The sequence below is a fragment of the Lepisosteus oculatus genome, chromosome 2 (genome assembly GCF_040954835.1).
Source record: "Lepisosteus oculatus isolate fLepOcu1 chromosome 2, fLepOcu1.hap2, whole genome shotgun sequence".
Lineage (NCBI taxonomy): Eukaryota > Metazoa > Chordata > Actinopteri > Semionotiformes > Lepisosteidae > Lepisosteus > Lepisosteus oculatus.
In genome coordinates this window covers 48,385,020-48,410,749 of record NC_090697.1, presented here as the reverse complement: position 1 = coordinate 48,410,749, position 25,730 = coordinate 48,385,020, and the positions used below count along the sequence as shown (strand labels likewise).

At 37.7% G+C, this 25,730-nt stretch overlaps 1 protein-coding gene across 1 annotated transcript in view; it reads right to left on the bottom strand.

The window, feature by feature from the left end:
• The window catches only part of akap12b (A kinase (PRKA) anchor protein 12b), a 65,123-nt gene extending 44,521 nt beyond the window's left edge, over nt 1-20,602 (bottom strand). Inside the window, exon 1 of the mRNA XM_069178695.1 lies at nt 20,313-20,602. Coding sequence (XP_069034796.1) covers nt 20,313-20,426 — 114 coding nt within the window. The 5' untranslated portion in view covers nt 20,427-20,602. The remainder of the gene's footprint in view (nt 1-20,312) is intronic.
• Nucleotides 20,603-25,730: the final 5,128 nt, after the last annotated feature.

The following is a 25,730-nucleotide window of genomic DNA, read 5'->3' as shown; positions in this document are numbered from 1 at the left end:
TTTGCCCATTATGCCTTCTGGCATGTAGGGGCAGCAACATCCTGTTGCTGTTTCCATAACAATAGTTTTTTACAGGACAGTGTTGTTAGCCTTGTGCCAAACCTCCAACATAGAAGACCCAGCACCCGATATCAGGCATGTATCCTGAGATTATGAGTCTCATGCTCTACCAACAGAGCTAGTCAGGGCCTGAAAAGAACATCATGCTCATTAAACCAGTTCTTAAAAAACATAGAAAAGGTTATGTTTTTAGTAGCACACTACCAATTTGGTATTTTGTATACCAATCTTATAAATATATATAACCAACTGTCATCTTAATGAGTATGAACAACCATTGACAAAATGTTTCTATTGCAGAAAGGTACTACAGAAGAATAATTTTAGAATGGCAATTTGTTTCTCTCTGAAAGTGATATGCTAACATATTCATATCTGGGCTAAGTCAGTAAGATGTGTAGTTCAAAATACATCATGTCCTGATGAAAACTTTAAAATACAATCCAAATGGAGACACTACTGATAGCTGTTTTATTTCAAAAAATATACAGCTCCTTATAAAGGTGAATGTCGCTGTTTAATCATTCATTCATGGTCAAATTTCAGATCTTTAATCAATCAATTGCCAAGTTCTTTCCAATTTTGTCTCTTGGAACAACAGTCTTTGGATTTTTTTTCTACACAAAACAGGGCAAAAAGGAGACCCTCCTGTAAAAATGATTTACTGTAATTTAAACTCCAATCCAAATGATCGATGATTGGATTTCTCCCCTGATTCAAAAGCCGGGTGATTAATTGTTAGGTTTGCTGAGGAGTGCCGGACGGTGTAGGACCAGTCTTCTATTTTTTAGCTGCTTCAAAAACCATCCATATGTTTCCAACAGCAAAGCATGATGCTTCATTCACCGATTCAATTATCATGCCTCTCAGCTGTATCCTGGGCTTCAGGGATCAGTTAGTGTCCTTTGGTATGATTAACATTTCTTAACCTTATATATCATTTCAATACAATGATACCATGTTTAATTAAAAGTACACATATACCAGAAGACCATGATTATATAACTGAAGATACACATTCTTCTGCATTATTATCTAGAACTACCATGCTTTCTACAAAAACCTAACTGTCACTTTGCTTTATTACAGTATGTCATAAGACTGACATTTGTGCATCACAGTTTTCATATTGGGGGAGAACTTACAAACTCCACATAGATAGCACCCGAGGAATTAAACTCAGGACCTCACAGCACTGTATTGGATCAGTGGATTACAAATCAGATGGAAGTGTGGATGGAAAACACAAACAGTTCTTACTCAATTCAACAAGCAGCCAGTCCATAACAATACAACTGACATTTGCTTTAATATTTATTAACAACAGAACTTGGAAGAGAACTGGAAGATGCTAAAAACAACAATGACTACATAATGTAAAAAACATGCTTGTAATAAGCAACTTAAAAGTGCTTCGCTCTTACATTTCAGAGTATATTCAATAGCTAAAAAAAAAGAAAATCAAACTGAAAGCGAAAATCATAGGAAAAAGCAACTGCAGTGGTAAAATGGTAATAAAGTAATATTTGCATCATCACAGAATGGGATTTCACTTAGCAATATAATAGTGTGACATATTCTCTGTTAGGAAATCTTAAAAATATGCAAAAATTATTTAAATAATTCTGTCACGATAAGAATGATTTTCTAAAGAACTCCTCCACATTTGACCTCAATTTGTAAAATAAATAATTTCCCTTGTGTTGAGTGAGATAAATGGGAAATTCCATAAACAGTACCTTTGAGAGAATGTGTTAAAAATTCCTATCCTGCCCAACCTCCACAGCTATTCTCATTCATATTCTCTTGAGACTCTGTGCGCTTGGGGGCATTGGAAGAATGCCTAAGTATTTGGGCACTGTTCACAGCATATCGATATGCTTGACCGGAAAACCTCTGCAGGATGTGCTTTTCCACTTAGTTTCATATTATTCCAATTATGAGGGAAGATAAACATGTCATACAAGTGAAGCAAAACTATTTAATTAATTCGCCACTGTGGGACACACATTAGAATCCTTCCTATTACAGAGCTGCAGTGCTGCCCATTGCAAAACTCAGAACATGATACAATATGTTGTTGTTCTGTTCTGCTTATACTTGAAAAAATGTTTGAAAATGAGTCAAGTACCAGGAACCTGCTGTCAAGTGCTGGATTGTAGATCATGCTAAGAGTGACAGTTTTTGTTTGAAAGCTGCTTCTTCCCTCTGCCTAATGGAATGTCACAGAGCACCCCAAGGCAGGGCATCCCCATACTGAACAATCTGCTTATTGAACCATGTGGCACTGTCAGACCTAACTTGGCATGTTCCTTATTTGGTTTTCTAATTGCACTGTTTAAAGAAAAAGGTTAAAATGCATGGAATGATCTTTGCCACTTTAATACTGGTAGGCTTAAAACATTTTAAAAATCAGGTGGGATATATTGCCTTGACCCCACTGTCCCAAAAACAAGGCAATAGGTGCGGTCAGGGAAGGAAACCCCTGGTCTGCCAGCTTATTTTTAATGTTTCTAATAGAGATCAGTGCAAATCAAGGTTATGATTCTCTAAAAAAAACACCCTCTTCCCCATCCTGCTTTCCCTTCGCCTTTCATGAAAGGCTGTTCTTGTTTTGCTTCTCAGCAAATGGTCGCTGGATTGTAGATCACGCTGACAGTGAGCAATAGGTGTGGGAGGCAAGACAGGGAGGTCTCATTGACAACTGCACCAAAGTAGACTCTTCAAAGCAGAGGCATCTTGGCAGGATACAAACTGCAACCCACACAGAATACTGACCTCTAACCAGCACGCACACACACAAAAAACATTCGACAACATCTCTTGAATGTAGTAGTTTCATCTCTTAAACTAAAAAAAAAAAAACTTTTTTGAATGTGATCTGATGCTTTCTTGCAGTTCCTTCTTCAGGGCAGGAAACCTTGCCCAAATATAGAGGTGTCAGTGGATCAATTTACACAGCTGGTTGATGGAGGCTGTACTAACTTCAAGGTCTGTGCGCACATGGCCTGACTACAGTTTCTACTCAACAAGCACAAGATTGTATTGCCTCACGAGCAGCTTGGAACTGTTCCACCGTTGGATTAGTTACACTTTCTTATAATTCCCACCTGTTTCAGACTAAGCTCTCACTCAACAGCAACACGCTACTTTATGTCGCATGGTGTTAAATATGCAGAACCTCTTCATCATTTGCTTTTCTTTATGTTGACTTTAGGAAAGCTTGGTAAAGGGTTAACTTAAAACTCTCACAGAAGTCAACTTTAATTATATTGCCAGTCAAAATTCTTTTCTTTTTTGGTCATAGAGCACAGACTGACTTTGTTTACTTAAGGGCAGAGTATAGCATGTCTCCAAACGGAGCATGTCTGAGATCAGTCCAGTTTCAACCGCTCAGTTAACCAGAGAACCTTAGGCAGCAAGCAAACACATCTATCATTGCAGTTCTAATTCAATAATAGTACAGTGCAGGAAATGTTGGTTTTATTTACAAATATCTTTCCAAAGCAGATGAACTGTGCAATGGGGATATATCACTGAGTTGAGCATGTAAATGACTATAATTTAATTGGACCTTCAACATGAGTCTGCTGTATTGCACTGCTAATAGAGATGTAAATTACTAAAATTGCCAGGCATTTATACTAATAGGCATTTTCTATATTAAGATTAGCAGTAGAGAAGCATAGGTTGCTTGGTGCTTTTAACCTTGCTGGTAAAAACTGTAACTTGCAAAACATAAAATACTAATATGTGTTAAGTACAACATTATTGCTCTGTGGAGTTCTTATGTTTTCCTGTATTTGTGTGGTTTTTCTCCAGGTGCTCTGGCTTACTGGCCTGGTCTGGATTGGCTCTGGTGTGAGTGTGTTCATGTTTATATGTCTTTGTATCTGCCTGCCCTGTGAGGGACTGGTGTCCTGCCCATGGTGTAGCCTGTCTTGTGCAACGGCAGGATAGGCTCCAGTTCCAGCTCCTCCCCGACCTTGAGTTGGAAGAAGTGGTTATAAAATGGATGGATGGAACATGATTGTTTATTGGTTTTGTAATTTGCTAATAAACAGTTACCTCACTAAGTTAACAGATTCATGTTGTTTATCTTTGCCTCAAAACTCATATACTTGGAAGAGACATTCCAGATGTCCTAGTAAAACCGATCCTTCTTATTATGTTTTTATTTTTATTTTAACTGGCTAGTAAAATTAATTACAGCAAGCAAATAGAATACAGTACTTTTCTCTATAAAGCAGAATAAATTATACAGTAACAAAACTGGTTTGCATCTGACAGGGAAATTAAACAGTCTACAATTTGTTAAAGCTGAGATTTGGAGTAGAAATAACATGTTTGCACTAAAATTACCAGAGACCTCACCACAATAATTCACTGACTCTTAATAAGACACACTAACTGTTGAATTCCTCTTTCTAAACACTCCATGAACATTAAGAAGAAAATTAGGAACTTCACTAAACTGAACTTCTGTACATAGTGTGGATAGAATGTAATAAAATAAGAACTTGATTCTGGCTCCCTTGCTGGAGAGAAGCTTGTAAATTCACTGTGCACAATACTGATACTGTATTCCCTCAGAAATGTGATATGAATTATGATAATACGACTTGAGAAGCAACAAAATCTACAAACACAAAATTATTTTTTTTGAATATGTAACCTTTTTAAATATGTACCCTTGAATTATTTTTCCAGATAGTTTTGCAGTTGGGAATTGAATATTAATTACTTTGAGATGTACTCTGTTAGAGGATTGGTTCCTTAACTACCCTTAGTGACTCAAAAGGTAAAGGCTCTTGCAAAAGCACTGCATGAGCTCAATGATTCAGACATTGCTAGTTCGAATCAGGGTTATGCATGTCACTAGCCGAATATTCCCAGAATTCCCCAAGTGGTAGCATACAATTGGCTGAGCAGGCCGAGAGTAGGCGGGATCAGTGGGCAACGGCTCTTTCGGCTCCTGGAGAAACAGCCACCCCCTGGACTGCAGACCTGCAGTGCTGTGGGAAAGGAGGTACCTCTCCTCAAGTTTGCACTGACTAGTCTGTGATGTTTAAAAAAAAGAGAAATGGCTTCAAGTTGGGCAAAATCAGAAGAGCCCACAAAGACGTCCTCATTCTTACCACAAGTGAACAGAAACATGAATTTCAGTTCCAAATTGGGGGGAACACAACATGAAAAATAACTGGCAATTGTAAATTTGAAAACAAAAATGCTATCCAGAGTATATTCCTCTGCTTTATAGAAACCTGTAATGTATTCTCATTTCTTGCTTTAAGTAATTTTACAGTTCAATTAAAACAAAAACAAACACATAATTGAAATAATTAGTTTTACTAGGACATCAGAGAGCCTGCAAGTAGAATCGACATCAGCCTGCAAAAGAGACACTTTCCACTGACAACGCTACTAGCTCACAGCACTCGGGACACAGGCCAGTCTCAGGTGACAGTGTAACGCAGGAGACCCAGCATACCCTGACCCGGCTCTGGATATCCTGGTCACAGATGTGTCATAACACAATCCAGACTTGAGTTAACAATACGCGTACTACAGGGCCTCACAAGCAGTCCAAATGAGTCCCAAAGTTAAACTGCAAGAAGTTTAAATGTATCCAACCCACTGAAGATAGAATGTGCCTGGTCAAATTCCTGTCCCTGCAAAGTATTGGCAGACAGATTATTTATGTACTTAGCCCTCACATGTCTGAATCCCATGGTGTGGGAGACACACTGATATTTGAAAGGAAGGACAAGCTCAGTAGTTTGTGGGCACCTCCTCACACACCACTGACTATTTGACAGGAATGCTCCTTATCTGCTTTTCCAAAGTGTGGCTAGACCTTTAAACACTGCTTGCAAATATCTGCAGGGAGAAACTATTTTTAATAAAATTGCAATATTAAGCCTCACCTGCAGCTTATAATTATTCCAAATTATTCCTGTTGAATTCCAACTGGGGAACAAGACCTGATAGTACCTTTTATGGGTAGTAAAATTCCCCTTTAGGGTTAAGAAAAAGGGGAAACTGATTGGAAGATTTGCCTGGGACAGCCATTGTAGCTCTTACAAGAACACAATGATAAAGCTCTTTCAGCTGGTCTCTCCAATAACTACCCAGACAAACAATGACTCTCTACATCTTAAAAAGCCTGTAATGGTAATAAAGCTTTATTGAAAACCAGTTCTTTTCCAATTGCTTTGGCAGCATGGTTACAGGACATTACAATAGTCCCTACTAAGTACACAACCCAGAAATAATTCACTGCTGCAAATGAACAGCTCCTCTTTTATTGCCCGGAGACATGTTGGTCCTGCACTTTCATTTATTCAAATTTAATTAAAGCAGGCAGTGGTCATTGTTATCCCTGCTTGGCTCAGTAAGATGGAGATGAAACTACAGTTTCCCAAGGGCGCACAGTCTTTTTTTAGTAGTTGTTGTTGGGTTTATTTTTTTTTATTTTGTGGCTAAAGAAGGACAGGGGAGAGACAGAAGAATGAATGGAGACCCTTTTCCAAATAAACAGGTCCTTTATTTGCTGTGGAATGGCTGGCAGCTGATCAAAAGTGGAAATGAATAGGCAGTGATTATTTAAAACTCTCATACTCTTCCTGTTTCATAAAGGATGGGTCACAACTCTTAACAGTTCTCTTCAGTTAGTGTGCAGATAAGAATTTTTTTTTATATATAGAACAACGAACATTTGGCTTTATAACAAACCTTGAAAATAAAATTTACATTGAGGAAAAGACCCCATTAAGGGAGTAAACCAAGACGAAACTCAGAAATGATCCATTTATCCATCAAAATGTTATACAGTACAAAAGAAATTATCAATGATCCAAAACTTTTCACGATCTATACAGATATCACAGGGCTAAAACCACAGGGCATGCCAGTTTGGCTCACAGGGAAAGTGTGAAGTAAAGTACTGGCATGGTTTTCAAATAGCTTTCAGAAATGAAAGAAAACTTGCAACACCACTTACTTTCTGATTGAGCAAACATTTCTCCTGAAATTAAAATGAAACCACATAGCTTCCCACAAACCATTTTTGCCAAAACAAGTGATTATTGTCTTATCCCAAATAAATGAAAAGCTTGTGTCTTAAAGCATAAGTAACATCTGAAAAAGACACTAAATGCACATTCTTTGTTACATACTCTATACCTCTGTCACAGAGAGTATTCCTCTTTTATTTATTCATGCGTGTACTATATTCATTCAGGGACAAGAAGGCATTTTCGCATTTATCTTTTAAACGCAAAATTTACCTTCCTATTAACCAACTCAAGGGAGTAATTTCAGAAGCATTTAGCCCTTTTACCTGACCCAGTCTGTAAGGGTTAATGGAAGGGCTCAAGATCTCAAAGTGTATACATTAGTTTTCTTGTGCATCTTTCTTTAACCATATCAGGAATCACCAGACTTCAACACAAAAGCCTTGTTCTGTTGTTCTTTAGTGATGTATATACTGATTTTAAAAAATTAATTCACTTCATCATTTCAGACAATATCACACTTGGCAGAGAATAAAGGGAGCTGTATGTTTTTTTGCTATATGAAGAATATGGTGCCAATTAATGTTTCTATTATTGCTTACTTGTTCCTATGCAGGAGCACCTCAAAATTACAAATGTATGTGGTGCAACTGAGACAACTTCATACAGATCCTTTTGACAAAGGTGCAGTGAATCTCAGCCTACTAGTGGCTACCTTCTAGAGTTCTACCCATCTTAGCCAAAAGTAAAACACACATGATGATGGGGATGATGCAGATTACATTTTAGAACGATCCATCCATTTTCTACTTTTTCCAATACAGGGTTGCAGGGGAGCTGGAAACTATCCCAGCATGCATTGGGCACAAGGCAGGATAAACCCTGGACGGATTGCCATTCCATTGCAGAGCACACACAGACTCAAATGCACTTACACCAGGACCTGTTGTACAAAAGGCAATTAATCTACCTGTATGACGAGAATGACTGTAGGAGAAAACCAAAGAACTTGGCAAAAACCCATGCAATCACAGAAGAACATACAAAAGCCCTTTGTAGAACCAATCTGACAAATCTAGACACATTTTTCTATGTTTTTCCTTACTTTAATTTGTATTTGTAATTGCTAACTTGATGGTTTTACCTCTCACCCAATATACTTTCCAGCTGAAATCCAATACTGACTGGGCTGTTAGTCCTGCAGTGTTTCCAATTCCACTCAAGGATTTTCCCAAGACAGGACAGAGGTCAGACTACTATCGACAAGTGATATATATATACTCAGTCTGACTCCCTGTGTGAATGGATTGATTGAGTTTAGAGAAATACCAAAGCCAGCCTCCTGAATCCAAAAATATTTTTTTATTAAAACTATAAAAGGGAAATGGATTGTGTATTAATTTAATATTGTACTCAGTCAGAAAAAAAAAAGGCTCAGACTGAATAAAGGAAAAGTTTTATAATAAATTAATAGCATTAGCACAGAACAGGCTGAAGAGCTGCAAGTATTAGAAGCACTTAAGATAAACAAATTAAAATTGTTTAATATGCTTTTATTCCCCATGTGGCTGCAGAGACCACAACATACAAAAGATACATCAAACTAACAAGATACTTTCAAGAACAAAACTCAAACAATGTTTTGCTACACCTACAGGGAAGAAAAGCTTTCTGACAAATATAGAATGTGGGTTATACTAGAGATGGTTATGTACTGTAAATGGTTATCCTTTGTGATCTTCTAAATGAAACTGAAATCATTTTACATATCGAATACAACATTTTGACCAATGAAAGGTTTTTGGTACACTCTTGTAATTTTCTACAAAAATAACATCTTTCACACCTTGTTCCCTAAAGAGGAACCGCAATGCTATTTTTATTTTTTGTGCGTTAGAAAGAATCAGCATTGATGAGTGCATTTCAAACCACAATGAAAGTATAATGAACACAGTAACTTGTAAAACCCCCAATTTACACCACAAAATAGACAAATATGTTCAGTGCCATATTCTGCGATTCAGAATGAGGCAACAAAGCATTTGGTGAGGTGACACGGCCCTATTACAAGCAGGTTTGTGAATACATCTCTTTTAATGCAAAAGAGACATTGCTCTCAACTTCAAGATGGTTTTGCCAGCAAATACTGCTTACATATTAACTCTACATGCAGATCACTCTGGAAGATTTCTGTGGTGAAATGTCTGCTGCACAACCTGTACTTCGCTTGTACATTGCAGTACATTAGTCTTACACTGAATTCTTCATCGCATCTGTGAGAAGTTCGTGAGAACTTGAATGCCTGTTTGCAACAACATGGCAACTTACAATAATTTCACAAAGTTCACAAATTCAAAATTTGTCAAGTTTTTCTATAACTTCAATGAATTTATTTTGTTACTGAGATTTAATAACCAGTCTGAGAACTTGGGACTGCAGTTCCTCTTACCTACATTTGTGTATTTATTCCTTGTTGCTCTCCTGCCATTATAGATGTAAAATGTACTAGGGATCTGTCTTTGATCTTTTGTGCTATAGACTATGACTAGAAAAGCATCCTACACAGCTAGAAACAATTATCTGGTAACAATCACCCCACTTCCTTGATATTCTGTGAGAAAGTGGTTAGTTTATGTGCAGCTACTGCACTTTGCCATTGTGAAAAGTATCCATTTCCTAACCACTTTATCTAATTCAGGGTCACTGGGAAGCCAGAGCCTATTCCAGCAAGCAATGGGCACAAGAAGGGTAGACCTTGGACCAGATGCCAGTCCATCACAGAGAACATGAAATAAGAAACAACTATTCAGGCCAGTTTTCCCAGAAGCCTATAAACCTACCAGTGTCACGTCCACCAGTAGCCGTATTCTTTCCCATAAAAGACCTCTCGCTAAACAGACCATAGCTATGGGGAATTCCAGCAAGTGCCAGCGCACTGATCAATTATCCAATCATGACACCACACTAATGACCAAACCCTCCAGTTTCCGGGATATTTAAACCCTCATTACCCTCGGGTCTGTGCTCGGTCACTCTGTTCTCAGATTTGGACTGCTGGAGTGTTAACATTTCTACTTCTACTTTTTATCCCTCAATGATTTCATGAACTTAACTGCAAACTCACACAATCTGATTTGCAACAAATTATTTTGATCTTACACAATGTTAAGAAAATCTGAGATTTTTTGATTGCATTAACCCTAGCTCTTTCCTGTTCAATGTGGAACTGAATACAATTGCCTCTTTCTTCATTCTCTTTGTCTCTCTTTCGGGGCTGTTTCTATGGAGGAGCTTAGGAAAGACCCCTGTGGGGTCTTATTGCTCCATTGCCCGGGATTGTGAAGAACGTCACCTCAATTGGCTTTTTGTTTCCGCACTTCAGTTCAACTGTTGCAACTGGGCCTTTATTAACTAGAAGTTTTCAGACTTGCAGTGTGTGTATGGAGATCCCATCAACACACATCCCATCAATGAAGACTAGCTATTTCAGACCCATACATTTGTATCTGTAATTTCTTGAAATCTCAGTTTTGTAGTAACTGTACATGGACAGCTCTGAAAGATGGTACTAAAAAATCAGATGGGGTTAAATAACGTATCAATCTGACTTATCGCCATAGCACTACTCTCCTTCACCTAAGTGTTGCTTTTGACACTGTTGAGTATGACATCTTATTTTCGTGTCTTGAGACTGTGTTTGTAGGTTGACATTGCTCTTATATGGTTCAACTTTTACTTTACTGATGTGACAAGTGGAACACCCCTCCCACTGCACTCCCCACTCCGCGGCGCGTGGAAATGTGCAGCTACCACACCTGACGCTATTCAGGGCTGCGCTTTAAGATCCCAACACGCCTGCCGACGGCGTTCAAGCGGAGAACCGAATGTGTTCACAAGCTGGCTACAGAACCAATTGCTCTATCGACAAGAGGCTTTATCCTCCTCGTTCATCGAGGATTCTCTTGTATACCGGAGAACAGTCACCTCCAAAGACGACTACACACCAGCAAACCGCCCAGCACTCTGCCGTTGCTCAGGCAGCACCCTATTAGATCCAATCACACTGATTTCTGACACCTTGTCTCGGTTAGTGGTTTCATTTCTGATTTTGGGTTGGTTAAGTCTGGTGTTCCTCAAGGGCTCGATACTGGGCTCCATACTTTTCAAAATTTCGTGTTCTCATTAGGTCTGCTACTAAGAACGCATGGTCTACATGATCATTTCTATGCTGGTGATACTCAAGTCTATATCCATACTAAACCTGTCTGAAGTAGCTGGTTCTGCATTTCCTAATTGCATCTCTGGCATTTAATTTCAAAATTTCAAAATTTCCTTTGTTTAAACTGCAACAAGACTGACGTTATGCTTCTTGGCACCCCCCATCAATTATCTAAAGCCAATACAGTCACCCTGTCTGTATATGGCACTGTATATGAATTTCAATCTAACTTGAAGAATCTGCGGGTAATATTTGATCCAGGATTGACCTTTGACCCACATGTGCAAAATATTGTAGAAACATCATTCTCAAATCTCAGAGATATTGCCAGGCTACATCCTATGTTGTCCCTAAGCGTAGCAGAAAAGCCATTCAACACGTTTTTCTTTTCTAGCATTGTTTACTGCAATGATCGATTCACTGGGGTATCTAGGTCCACACTGACCAAACTTCAGTGTATCTAGAATTAGGTGTACAAAATCCTGACCAGGTTACATGTAAGCGATAACATTACTCCAGTCCTGGAGTCCTTGCTCTGGCTTTGTAACAGGCCTTATGTTGATTTTCAAATCCTTGTGCTCACCTTTGAGGCTCTACATGGCTTGGTATCTCAGTGCCTATCTGACATATTATATTCCTAATCCCCACCCTGAAATCTTCAAACATCTGACTCCCGTCTCCTGTTTATCCCCCAAGCTTGCTTACATTCTATGGGTGACAGGGACTTCTCTTATTATGCCTCAGATCTCTGGATTTCAATCCCCAAGGATATCAGAGTCACCTATCTTGAGCTTACTCAGATTTAGACACAGAACATTCTTTTCCAGAAAGGATTTTATTTAATTGGTGTCTGCTCCTCGCATCTTCTTCTTCATTTCTAATCCCTTGTGTTTCTTCATGATAATTCTGCTATCTCCTATGTTTGTCACTATTTTAACTGTATTTGCAATTCCTGTAAAGTGTTTTTAGAAGATACTCTAAAGAATTATACTCTAAGAATTACATGAAGTTGATGATGATGCTTATATTATTTATTTATTATTATTATTATTATTATTATTATTATTATTATTAATTCCCTGCTTGAAAAGAAAAAAAAAACATCAGAAGGCACATTTGTAGCTCAGTCCAAGAAACCAGGTAAAATCAGGGAAAAAAGGGACAAACTCAAAAGCACAACACGTTTGAGTGCCAGTGGTAGTTTTAAAATCCTCTGCTTGCCATGGAGGTGCTTATTTATTAATGAATAAATGCCAGTGACTCATCCAGTGATAATAGTGATAGGAGGGGAGTGAATCAGCACATATGCGCTTTACTGCTGCTTGACAGAGGAAAGACCTGAGTTTCCAGCCAGGACCATCCCTGTGAATTAGAATGGGCAGATCACAGACTGAACCCTAGGTGGCACCACTCATGTAGTGTGGCAGGAAGTCCATGTCAGCAGAACACAAGCTGTCAAGAAACAACAAGGTCGAGTAGGATAGCATAGCTCCTCAGTAAAAAACACCCCTGCTGTTAGTCTGTTGCCCACAAGCCTACATGGTGAATGGAAGTGTCTTCCTCCTCCAGCTGGTATCTTAGATGAGCTTCTATTATTCCAGAATCAGTCTGAAAAGAAGCTACTGGCCTGCCAGCTCGGTTTGCAGACACAAGTCTTTGTAACTTTAATGTCACTGAAAGGTCGCACTGCTAACTGCAGATGGCTAGCAAGTGGTAATTTGTGGTCCTTACTTTAAAAAGCTAATTGTAACAAATCACTTTGCTGCAAAGGAGTACCCTCTATTCAATGTAGAGTACAGAACCTGGAGAAGGAGATTTAATGTTAAAAACAAATTACAAACATATACATCATGTATTTTTAAAACAATGGCTTTTATTACCATTCTCTAATTTTCAAGTGAGATCTAAAATTTTAAGTTAAAATATTTCTCAATACATTTTCAGTTACACTTGCTTTACTAATTCACCTGCAAAGTGTTAGCCACATTTGTGAACCTAACAAAAATCAAAAAGATGACAGCTACGCCTAATCATCGAATAATTCAATTATTTTATATCCCAGACCTCTAAATGTGCATGCGATGGGCTGGAATATTAGGTGTGCCTTACAAATTGCTGTCACTGTATATTCAACCAACACAACAATCCTTATAGTTTTGTCATAAACATATCACAGCATGTTTATCATGCAAGATGAACATCACACCCAGGTGCAATCTGAATCATACAGTTGACGATCCCAACGAAATGAAGTGAACCAAGTAATGTTTCAGTTTTTCAAATGTGAGAAATTTATTTCACCAAAATCCCCAGTAGTCCTTTAAGGTTTTATTTTTGCTAAAGCTCTATATTACCAATTAGGTTTTGTGTTTCTTATTAACCAGGGGCAGAAAATACAGCCTGTTTATTGATTACTGCTCAGTGTATCATATAACCCCCATGGTGATTAGAAGTTTTCAGATTTTGCAAGCAATATGTCTTTGTACAACAATACTGTTGAAGCAGTGCAACAGTATGTACTAAGGGGCATTAGAAATGCTACAAATGAGTACTGGGGCCAACAGCATTTGGTGTATTTGTATTGCTTTTCAGTATTGTCGTGTATGTGTGATAAAATGAATTACTAAAAGAAATAAAAATAACGGAAGGCAAGGACTGTGTTGCAGGCTGCTTTTCTCATTTACTGGATTGATCGGAACTACTTTCTAGTTAGACATTACATACAATATAGCCACCAAGGAGGCATACGTTCACCAAAAAAAACAGTTCCAACAAGCAAATCCCCATACATTACAATTATATATTAGAATCAGGGTTCTACTACTGTCTCGCAGATTCCTTTAAGATGGTACGTTTGATCGATACAGCCTCTCATGAAGACGTCTATGTGAGCTTTAGGTCATGTAATTGGAGGTCCTATCTGTTTCCTTGTTCTAAAGTCTGTAAATAAGAATTTATTGTACAGCAATGTCTCAACATCTGCAAATTTTTGCATTTGCAAATTCACGATTCAGTCTGGCAGACGGGACCTTGGATGGAATAAGAGCAAAGCAGGATGAAACCAAAAGCGCACCTTTCAAAGCGGTGAAACAGACTAGGACTGTGAGATGAATCGAGCTAGTGAGCGAACCACATCCTGCCCGCTGCCCAAGTACCCACTACCCAACATCTGTATCTGAATGCCGTCTTGTTTTCACATTGTATCTAACACTCCTGGTTCTGTGTTAGTGGGGGGGGGGAAGACTTCACAAACTCACTGTCAGTTTTACTGCCCTTATCATTATAGTGGATGCAGAAGAAAGTAAGAGAGAGGATGGGTATCCCTCTCCATTTGTATTGAAGGAAAAGACAGGAAAAGGTGAGCCTTAAGGTAAAAGGTAGGAGGTCATGGGAACAGTCCAACTCTGGGGGTCCAGAATGTTACGGTAATGTGGTACATCCGTAAGTATCGTCTTTTGTTAAGTGAACTTCAATCAGTGACAAAGCGCCTTCCAAAATGTCGTCTAAGAGAAGCTGCTGGAAGGACTGCATCACAAATATAAAGAAGGCAATGGACAAGCTAAAACTCCAAACTGTCACTGTTTGCTGTCGAAGCCCAAGTAAAGAAGGCTGTGAATGAGTTTTTGGTTCCCTTCCGCAGAAAATGAGGTGATACGCAGTTTAGGCGTTGCTCACCATGATAGTGGAGAAGGATTTGCTCACATGGAAGAAAGCGATGTCTTCTTGATGGCAATGGGAAAGAACTGACCGAAGAAAACCATGAAAAACTAGTGAAGAGTGCAGAAGAAAGGCAAAACAGAAGATATCGAGGAACTGAACAAGCAAGCTGAGCCCTTGATAAATTCAGAAAAGTGTTGCAGTACGTGAAGCTTCTGAGTGACACCATTACCAAGTATGATCCTTAATTGAAAAGGAGCTTTAAAATAAGACAGCAGATTAACTGGGCAAGGCTGCCTTATCAGGAAATGTTTAGGGATCTACAAAGGAAGAAAAAATAGCTGCAAATTAATATGTTCTTAAAAAACCCACCCTCTTAGTCTCCACCAAAGAGACTAAGCCAGCTTCACAACTAGAACCCACTTCGCATCCCTAACTATTATGGTCATCATCTTGTTGTTGGTTTAGATGATTACTATAAGTTTTGATCACTGCATTTTTTTTAGTTAATCAAGTTAATTAATTATTTTAATTAAGCCAATGCATCAACCATCAAATGTTACAACTGTACAGTATTTATATTGCACGTTTCATCTCAAAGAATCTCAAAGTGCTTTTACTCCTAAGAGTGGACCCATTTCATTCACCACAGACCCTCACCCACCCTGGTGAGCCATTATGTACCAGCAGCTCCAATGCACAGCAGGTCAGCTGGAGAAGCAATAAAAGAAAAGTACTTCCTTGATGAAAAGGGGAACTTCAAGAATGCTAGATTATACCAGCCCAGAATGACATGTAGCTAGGACACTGAGATTAGTGCTTCAACTCTTTAAAACAGTATCATGAGATATTTAATCATCTAGTAGTCATGACCTTAGTTTAAAATCTCATCCAAAGAATGGCACCTTTTACGTCACAGTGCTCCTTGTTACCTTACTAGGACATTGGTATTGAAATTATGGCTAAAGGAAAAAATGCCACCTTCCTGGTCCAACTTGGTTTTCCATCAACCTGCTTTTCCTTGGAGGCCTCCCATCCCAGTTGCTGGCAATGCCCAGCTTTGCTTAGCTTCAGAACTCTGACAGGATCCAGCTACAAAGTGGTCACAATGCTGCCGAATCGGTGCAGCGTTTTTAATCATCCTTTGATAGGCTAGATCTAAAATATGCTACACCAGGTTTCCAAAGCAAGGCACAGTTGTTATTTTCAGTGCCATTTCAACCATTAGTATGAGTATCATTGAAGGAGCCACTTCCAGAGTTGTATAGCCAGAAACAGTCTGCAAAGGAAGTGCTACAGATTGAGAAAACATTTAAAAGTAAGTCTGCAGTCGGTTCCCTAGGGACCTACCCTACCTAAAATAAAAGCGCTTCACTAAGAAGGACATGGGAAGTCTGAGGAGCACGTATTCATTCAGCAGCCAGTGACCTACTTCTGAAAAGAGCATTTCTTAAATTCCTTTGTATCCCAGAGAGGATGTTTATCAGCCACATCTCAAGCAAAGTGCTCAACAGCTCCACTAACACTTTCAGTGCCACTCACACAGTCCAGATTGAGGTGCTACCCACTGTATATGTGTGGCATTTAAGGAGAACCTCCTCCCATTCTTGCCGATTTCTGAAATCTTCACCTTAGTTAGGTCTGTGAGCGTCTAACTGCAGCAAATATCATCTCAGGGTTCTTGCCGGCAAAGTTCAAAATGTTTCTAGCCTGAGCGAAGGCAAGGAGCTGGTGAGATTGTGTGCTTTTTAAAAACTGAATAAAACAAAACTCACATTTGGTAACAAAACAGTGTTAATAAGCAAAATATGGAAGGCTTTTAGAAATAATTAACCTCAAAATAAATAGGTAAAAAATCTCTGTATGTTTATTTTCCAGTTTCAAAAACAGAAAGCTAATTTTGCAAACAAAGCACATTGTAACATATAGAATTTAAACGTTACTTTTTACTGAAAAAATACAGTTATTGTGATTTTGTAAGGCATGTGAATCAAGTGCATTTTAAGTTAAGACAACTTCTCAGCACTGTTTAAATGTATACTGCCTGGGAAAAGTATGGTGTGACTTAATCGATGCATTTTTGGCATATTCACAGGACTTAACTGAGCTTAGAAAAGCGATGATTTGTATATGCAGGCTGATGATTAATTAATAATGCACAGTGCACAAAACACAGCTATAAAATATGCTATTTATCTAATATCTAAAGCTATTAAATATGAAGAGAAAAAACTAACAATAGACATCACCAGTGCCTGTAGAGAACAAAAGTAACTTTGCATATAAAATAATCACAGTCTGTAAGTTCAGTTGAACTAAAGTGACCACTTTAACATGACTACCTTTGAGAAGTAGAGTAGACTTAATTCCTTTAACAGACTTTAATAGACAAATAATGAATAAGACATTCGTGTATATACAGTAGCTAGGATTCAGCATATTTTAAAATGAGACCTTTCTAATTCAGCGTCTTAAATGCAAAACGTTTATTAAATGCAAAAATAGCAATGATACAGCAAAACAACAACAGTTTAACAAGGTAAATAAAATACAAGAAGCACAAATAAGATATACTTGAAAGGTAGGAAAATAAATCAAATTCTGCACAAACACACTGTGAAGCTTGTTTCTGTCAAAAGTATCTCTCCAACAAAGATACTCTCAGTGAAGTTTGTGTTTTGAAGGTGTCCAGACAAGGTAAAAGTTACCCACTACAGTTACAATTTATTTAGAATTTATGTGTAAGGGAATATTTTACAAGAAATGCAGTGAATATTTACAGTTACATTTACATTACATGAATTAATTACACACAATATATACATATCTGTATCTATAAAAAGTCCTCTTGTTAATTAAAAAAAGTAATCCATTACACAAGTAACTTGTTACTGTAATTGTTTAATTTTTAAATCAACTTTCCCTAACATTGATTGAGAACATAGAAATGAAAGACATAATAGAGTGCTCTGTGTTTTTATGACAACTCCAGTACAGATATTGTTTAATTGATGCAGCATATTGACAGCTGGCATCCACATCACTCTTTTAGCATGACATTTTTAATGTGGTCAAGTTTGTAGACTGGGCAGTTTAATGCTGTAACACAGGTTCCAAGCTGTAGTGAGTATGGAAGAATTTTGAAGTCTGTTTTCCAAACTTTTAGGGGTAGACAGAGACTGGGAATCTACCTATAAAATTGCCTTAAAATGCTCTTAATCTATTAATCTAATCCTGTCTGAATGTTTAATACTACGAATTTAATTGACTTTTGTGTTGATGTGTGTGTCTAAAAAAGCTGATGTGTGTGTCTAAAAAAGCATGTGAGAAAAAATTTGCTATTTAAATTTGGTCTAATAGAGGGATGAAGTCATCGAGAATGAGATCTGAAATTAAGTAGCTTGTAGCCTGGAATGTACGTTAACATAAGTTGTAACATAGTTGCATCTCTGTATTCTCTAACACAGTGAGAAAAAGTACAAGGAAATCTTCCAGAAAGGTGTTATAATTTTCAAGGACTGCAGTCTTAAGTTACCAGTAGGAATTGGGAATGACCTTTATGGCATGTAACGCAACAGATAATTAGATACAGCGAATGCAATGGAGCAAACATGAGAACATTCTCATTGCCAAACTTCAGGAGACATTCACGATGAGTTGGAATAGTTGCAGTAATGTGCACAATGAAACTGTTCTCTCTCATATAACGATGAGGGAGCACCACTGTATCTTACCACTGAAGACTAGAGAGTACTCCATTACGTTTTGGAGCTGATGCATTGATGCTCTGAACTTGCCAGCTCAGTACTGCATGAGGCTATCAGCAACTTCATTGTGCTGTAAATGGTAAACATAGGTATCTTAATAAATTAGCCCATAAACAAATAACTGTACAAGTTATACTGAAAAGGAAGCAAACATGAAACATCTGAACTTCAAAAAAATGAGAACTGATTGGTTAACTGTTTTTAGATGTGCTAAGGTAAAAATAGCTAAATACATTAAGATACCTGAGATAATGATAATGATAATGAGATACCTTTAAAACTATATTCTTTAATCTGCTCCTATTTCGTGGAGAGTAGAGGAACTACATGATCAAGATGTCAAACCCTTAATAAGGCCTTGTCTATCCAGTGGTATTTACTGGATCAAGCCACAGATACATTATTTTTTCACTGTCCCAAGTAACTCCAGAAGTCCCAGGAAAGCACTGTAAATTCATAAATTGAAGTTAAGTAAAGGGAGTTGTAGAGGGCATTTACTTATTCATTAAAAACCAAAAGGTACAGCATGAAAATACTGTTGATACACAACTACTTAGCAGGAATGGAGTGTGACAGCATTTTCCTATCGTTAATCATCGATGGAAAAACAGTCAAAACATCTCTATATATTAGAGAAGCTTGACATCAGACCACGACTGGTCACGTCCCAGTTGCACTACGTCAGCAGCCAGAACAAAACGGCAGCGTTCTCCTAATAAGTACTTAGAGGAAGTGAAGAGGACGATGCACAGAATCTCCACTCAGAGAATAGGACGTTTCTTTTGGTAATTACAAATAACTAACGCACCGCACTGCACAGAGTCCTATAAATATACTGTCTGCTACAAACCTTCTTAAGAATCCCATCGCAACTTGCGCTGCAGGACATTTTCTAAAGTAAATAATCATTTTCAGAAAATATTCCTCCTTACTTCTTAAGATACAAAGAAAAACCACTAACATTCTTCAGAAGGTCTTAAAACAACATCAGATTTGACTTACAGTTCAAACAAATTTGTATAAATATATAAAATAAAAATACAGAATACACAATAAAGATGAATGCGACGTTTATTATACAAAATTCTTATTTGAGCCAGAACAGCTCTGTATTCTCCGGCCACTGGATCCAAGGCATAGGACCATAAATCAAACAGGATACTAGTTCAGCGTTTTTATTACTGCGGAGGCGCAACTGCAGTCTCAGTATTTCATTACATAGCAGCGCACAACTGCACTTAAAACGCACTGTATAAAATAGCCTTTTCTCTCAAACCAACAGCAAAACTGAATCTGGAAGGAATACATACTGGGAAGTCAATGTATAAAAAGCCCAACCGTCTGAGAAATAAATGCGTTTGTCTAAACGTTTTAAGAGAGGCCAAGGGAAATAAAGTATAGGAAGCACTGGATTAAGACACTTTTCGGTTCAACTCCTCTACCAATTATTACTTCCCCAATTGGTGCCCCCTTATGTTTCCTTCAGGAAACATCGTTATTGTCACACGAATGCTGGCCTGCAAGATCAAAGTCCTGGAAGAAATCGGACTTTAGCGAGAAATCTGTTGCGACACATAGGATGCAACATTTTACCTTGGCTTCAGCACCCTGTCCCTCCTGGATTTCATTCACCTCCGCATTCTGCGGCTCACCAGCTGTAGCTTCTTGACTCTTGTCCGCATGCTCTGCAGAGGTGGCTGCTCCCATGGTGAAAACCAGACCCTTCTTCTTTTCTTGTCCGCCCGAGAACAATTAAGCACAGTGGCGACAACGACCAGATATCCAGCAACCCAATGCTAACTGCAAACCCCTCCTGGGTCGTCAGGCTCTCAAGTGATGCAATCAGGATCCCTGCAAACTCTTTTAGAAAACCGCCTCCCCTTCGCTATATCACATGCACAGGAGCGAGGCACGCCTTGCAGCATCAGATTAAAAAGAAAAAAAATGTCCTGGGAAGGTGGCTGGTACCCTTGCACTGAATACCGAGCAAACGCTCATAGTTCACTTCCCAACATCACCAGGCAAGGGAGGACCGAAAGCGTCCTTATTTGAAAACATTTAAATGGACCTGATCAAATATGAGCTCTGTCGCCTTAATAAACAAACTTCTTATTATTCCTTTTCCAAATCAAGATCCTGCAGCGGCAGGATTGGTAGAATAGTCTCCCCTGCAGCATTTAAACGTACAGACGTAAAGGGAGAAAACGCCACTGATAAATAATAATAATAAAAAAAACTCTTAATCTGTTTCGGAGGTGGAAGATCATGAAATGTAAAAAGGTCAAGCACACATTTACATGAACTCCCCTTCTACATCAGGCACTGCAGTGAAAAAATTCCTGTATCAGCACCGCGCTCATTGCGGGATATGAGCTCTACCACCTCTCTCGGACATCTTCAATTACATTTTGTGTAGATTGGCGTTTTTCCCCTCACTTAAAAACAACAGTAATAAATATTATTTTTAATTTAGTGGTGTATAATGTGGATACAATTTGAAAGCAGAACACTTAGAGGAAATACCGTAATTATTATTAATAATACTTGCATTATAATTAATATAACTTGCAAGACTTAAAAACGCAGTGTTTTATTTAAGAGTTTATTCAAGAGTTTTTTTTGATCATTTGAAGCAGACGACATCAAATTATCCAAATCTGCAGCTAAAGTTCAGTGTTCTAATTTTCTCGTTTATCTCCCTCTTTTAAATACAACAACACACTGTAGTCTGAATAAAGTGGTCATAATGGGGTGGCCAGAAAAACCGGACACTTTAATCCAGAACGGAATTTTTAAATTGTTCTGAAACTTTAAGTAGCCTAATCAACAAGTAGACTGAGCACAAGATTTTCGCATTATTATTAGCTGATTATCTCATCATGATATTAACAGTTTTATAACATTGGGAAACCGCATCTTTAAATTATTCGTCGCAAAAAATAAATTGTTTCCCATAGCCCTACTTTGCACAGACCCTCTGGATCACAACAAAGTAGTGGTGGCAAGACAACAAACATCTGATTACGTGTCATTATTTAAGTAAAAAATAGATTGTGATATTGTGAAATGTACAACAAATACGAATAAGTTTGCATAAAGTCGCTGGCTATACTTTTTTTTGTATTATTAATTTACTGTTGAGGTAAGATGAGTCGAGGCCAATTAGTAGTCTATTTGGCTCAGGTGTAGCAGATATTGCTTTTATGGTACCTGAGCAGCTTCAAACATCTCTTATTCATTGATCAGTTTATGATGGACAGGCACAGGTGGAAATGACACTGTATCAGATACTTATTTTTTTCCTTCAGCTGAGGTCAACTGGTTACATTGCAGGCAACACACATTAATAAAGGCAGTTCTGTTACTCAGACGTTGGTACAGGATTGATACCAATGATAAATCCCATTTGATCCTTTTAGAGTTTAAACAAGTTTACAAATATGCCCCAAATAGAAAACTGAAACCAATTAGCTTGTGATTAAGAACTCAGCTGGTGCTTAACACAAAAAGAACCTTCCCAATGACTCTACCACATATAGGAGATGCAGAAAAAAAGAGACTTAAACAACACACATACATGGAAGAAGTTCTGACAGAGTCTGGGTTACATACAGTGTTTACAAATGTCTGTGGTCATTTTCATAGAATTAGATGTACCACATCTTTATTTCACCATGCTACTGCATCTGACAATAAGATAAAAAGCAGATTTTGTCCTCTACTCTATGACGATAATGATCTCAAACTCATTTCCAGAAAAATGTCAAACAGAAACGATGCTCTGGAGTTCATCAGAAAATGGCTGTCTTGAAACAGAGATCTGGCTTCAGACCCAGAGCACATGTTCAACAGGAGCACTGGAGTACAGAATAAAATGTCTGAACTCCAAGTTCAAAGGTGTAATGTTAAAACATGAGGGTTAAAGAAAGTACATAAAAAAATGACAGCGAAGATGGCATCTCTCTTATGATACCTAAATTGGCCACACTATGTTATAGTATCAACATTCTTTGACACATATTTTTACTTGTAGGTGTTGTTTACATTCATCTGTGGTTCTTTGAACTACAGTACTTAATGTAATGTATATTGTTTTGTGCTCAAACTGAATAAACAACAAAGCTTGAACTCTTTCTTTTTTTGTAAATATGCACCAACAAAGTACAAACCTGTTAAGCCGCTACAATACTTAAGCTGATTTCTTTATTATTGAATTTTTTTACTTTTAAAGTAGATCAGAATGGTGTGTTACTACCACAATTACCAATTCTTATAAATCCTTTTAAGTCTTGGATATTTTGTGTAAGTTAACATAGCTGAGAGTTGTATTTTATATTAGAAGAAATCCCCTTTTCTGAAACAATTCCTTCAACAGTATGTTCTGCCACAGATCTATGATAGTTCATTCAAGAAGCCCAATTAATAAATCTGTCAATGAAATAATAATACAGCTAACAATGAGAAAGATGGGAAATTGAGACTTTTAGTGTCAACGATTAGGTATATGACTCAAATACCAGACAGCAGCTCATTCCTTGAGAAATTTCAATGATTGTGAAACGCTTTTCACAGAAGTTTCAGAACCAGTGTTAAGCAGAATATCTACGTCTTAAATTATCATGGACTCCTCTTCCAATATAAGGGTTTAGAAAAGATAAAGCAAAATGTTATGGAGAGTTGCACATGGCACATCACTTGACTGCAGGATTCCCCTCTGCAATCAAAGGTGTCATTGTTTCATCTATTCGATGCTACTGGTGAACAGCAAAACAGCTTGAAGAAATTGGATTTAGAATTTTTTTCATTTCTTGTCCCCTGTGTACCATCCTAACAAACATTCTATTATTTCAAAATCAGATTGATACATATTGTTAGGTGAAGAGACACATAATGTAGTACTGTAATTCCAATTACGGAACTGTCCAACAGTAAGTCAGAAAAGAGAAAAAACAGAGGATCCAGAATTAAATTATGAAAGAAATGAAAGTTCTGTACAAGCACATGACTGTTGCTTCATTCAGATTCTTTTACTGCGGAAAAGAAGTTAGTGGATCTGCTCTTACATAATTATCAATTACAATGAACAAAGTGGCTTCTCTGTGTTTTACCTCAATTCAGTGTCATGGGGCTTTAAATAAATTGTGGTGTAGGAAGAAATCGATTTCAATCTTTGTTCTCTGCTGCACAGGATCTTGGAATAAAATCTAAGGCAAATGAAAAGTTTTCATCTTTTTCTTCTAGAGACGAAATTCAACAGTTGAACTCTATCTCAATAGGCAATAGTGACCCCTGTTGAGAAAGGGCCAAGGAACATTTTTACCTTAATTAAGACAATAACTCCTTTAGATTAGTGCACTGGCAATCGGCTTCTGCTGGCTGGCTTCATCTAATGCAGAGGAATATTTGCTTACAAAACACATTTGAAGGACAGACACACAGTATCAACTGTCCACGCCATAACTGCACCCAGTGCTTTGAAAGCAAATAGAAATGTACAGATCAGGAGTATATAACATTAGAATGGTTTAACAAAAAAAATCGAACAAAAATGGTTACAGAAGAAAAATGATTCATTATTTGGGTAAAGAAGGTATTCATAACAAGAGTCAGGTGTACAACCTCTATCTTATTAACTATATTTCCCTTGGAGTTCTTGTCACCAGTATTCAATGTTGGAATTCCAGGTTCGGCCAACGCAGGAGAATCAGCATAAACATTTTAGAACTGACTGACAGTAATCTGCTCACTATACTGGCAAACACTTAAGCTGGAAAAAGAAATGGCTGACCCAGATTTTTATGTCATGAACTCTGAAGTGGTGCTCTGTCATACCATATACTCAGAAGAAATAGAGTTCCTTCAAAAAGCATTAATTTTGTGTGTCTATAGAAACAACAACAACAACAACAACAACAATAATAATAGTAATAATACTTTTTCTCATGTTTTGACTGTTTTACAGAAATATGTCACTGGAAAGAGAGTTTTATTTCTCGAACCAGGACTGCCAAAATCTCTCACTTATGGTTTCATGCTCTGTTAAAAGTATTGAAAAACCCTGTTCTGTGGTTATGTAAAATGAAAACATGTTTGTTTCTCATATGGTTTTACTTAAAAGTGTTAAATAGAAATTCAGGGTAATGGCTGTAGTCATTCTCTTGGCAGGCCGTGTCTTGTCATTATATTTGGTAAATATTATTTACTTAAAGTAAGATAAAGCTTCACTAAGATTTTGGGGATCTTCATAATGGCCAAGTATTCTTCAATGGTTTTATCTGTTTTCTTTGAAGAACACTGACACTGCTTTTACTCCTTCATAAAATCCTGCTTGAAGCAGGATATGGGGTGTGACAAAATAATTTATTATTTTGTCAATTTTCCTTGTCAGTGCTAAATTTACAAGTTAACAAGCTGATAAGTAATAGCTTCAATCCAGACAGCTTGGACCACAGTTTCACTGGTCTTAGTCTCAGCATTAACCTCCCTGAAATCACAAAAAGTATTGCTTATTTATACACTTTCAGGCCTTTAAAACAAGAGGCCAAGAGCTGGTGGGCACAGAGATGGAACAACACTCATTTTCCCTATAGATGCTCACTTCATGAAGCAGGTGAGACCACCTAGGATAGTGGTATGAAGAGATTATATTGCTTCTGTCTGTGTCCCAGGCAAACAAATCCTTGAAATTTGGTCAATAATCTGATACTGAAAGAAAACACACAGAAGCATTTTTCTTTACAATGGGAAACCTATGAATTGAACTAATTCTTACAGACCTCTTACAGACCTCTTAGATTAGGGAAGAGGAGCATCTAATAACAGAACAGAGGAAACTAAAGACAAAAGCTTGGTGTTAGAACTCCTCTCGCTGCTGATGTATCGTTACCTCCCAAAGTCTGTTGTGTTTCTAGCCCAACACCTCAGTAATCTTCCATTGCTCTATGCGTTGGACGCTAACATTATGACAAATTCACCACCTTCAGCATCTACAACTATTTATAGAGTCAGTAA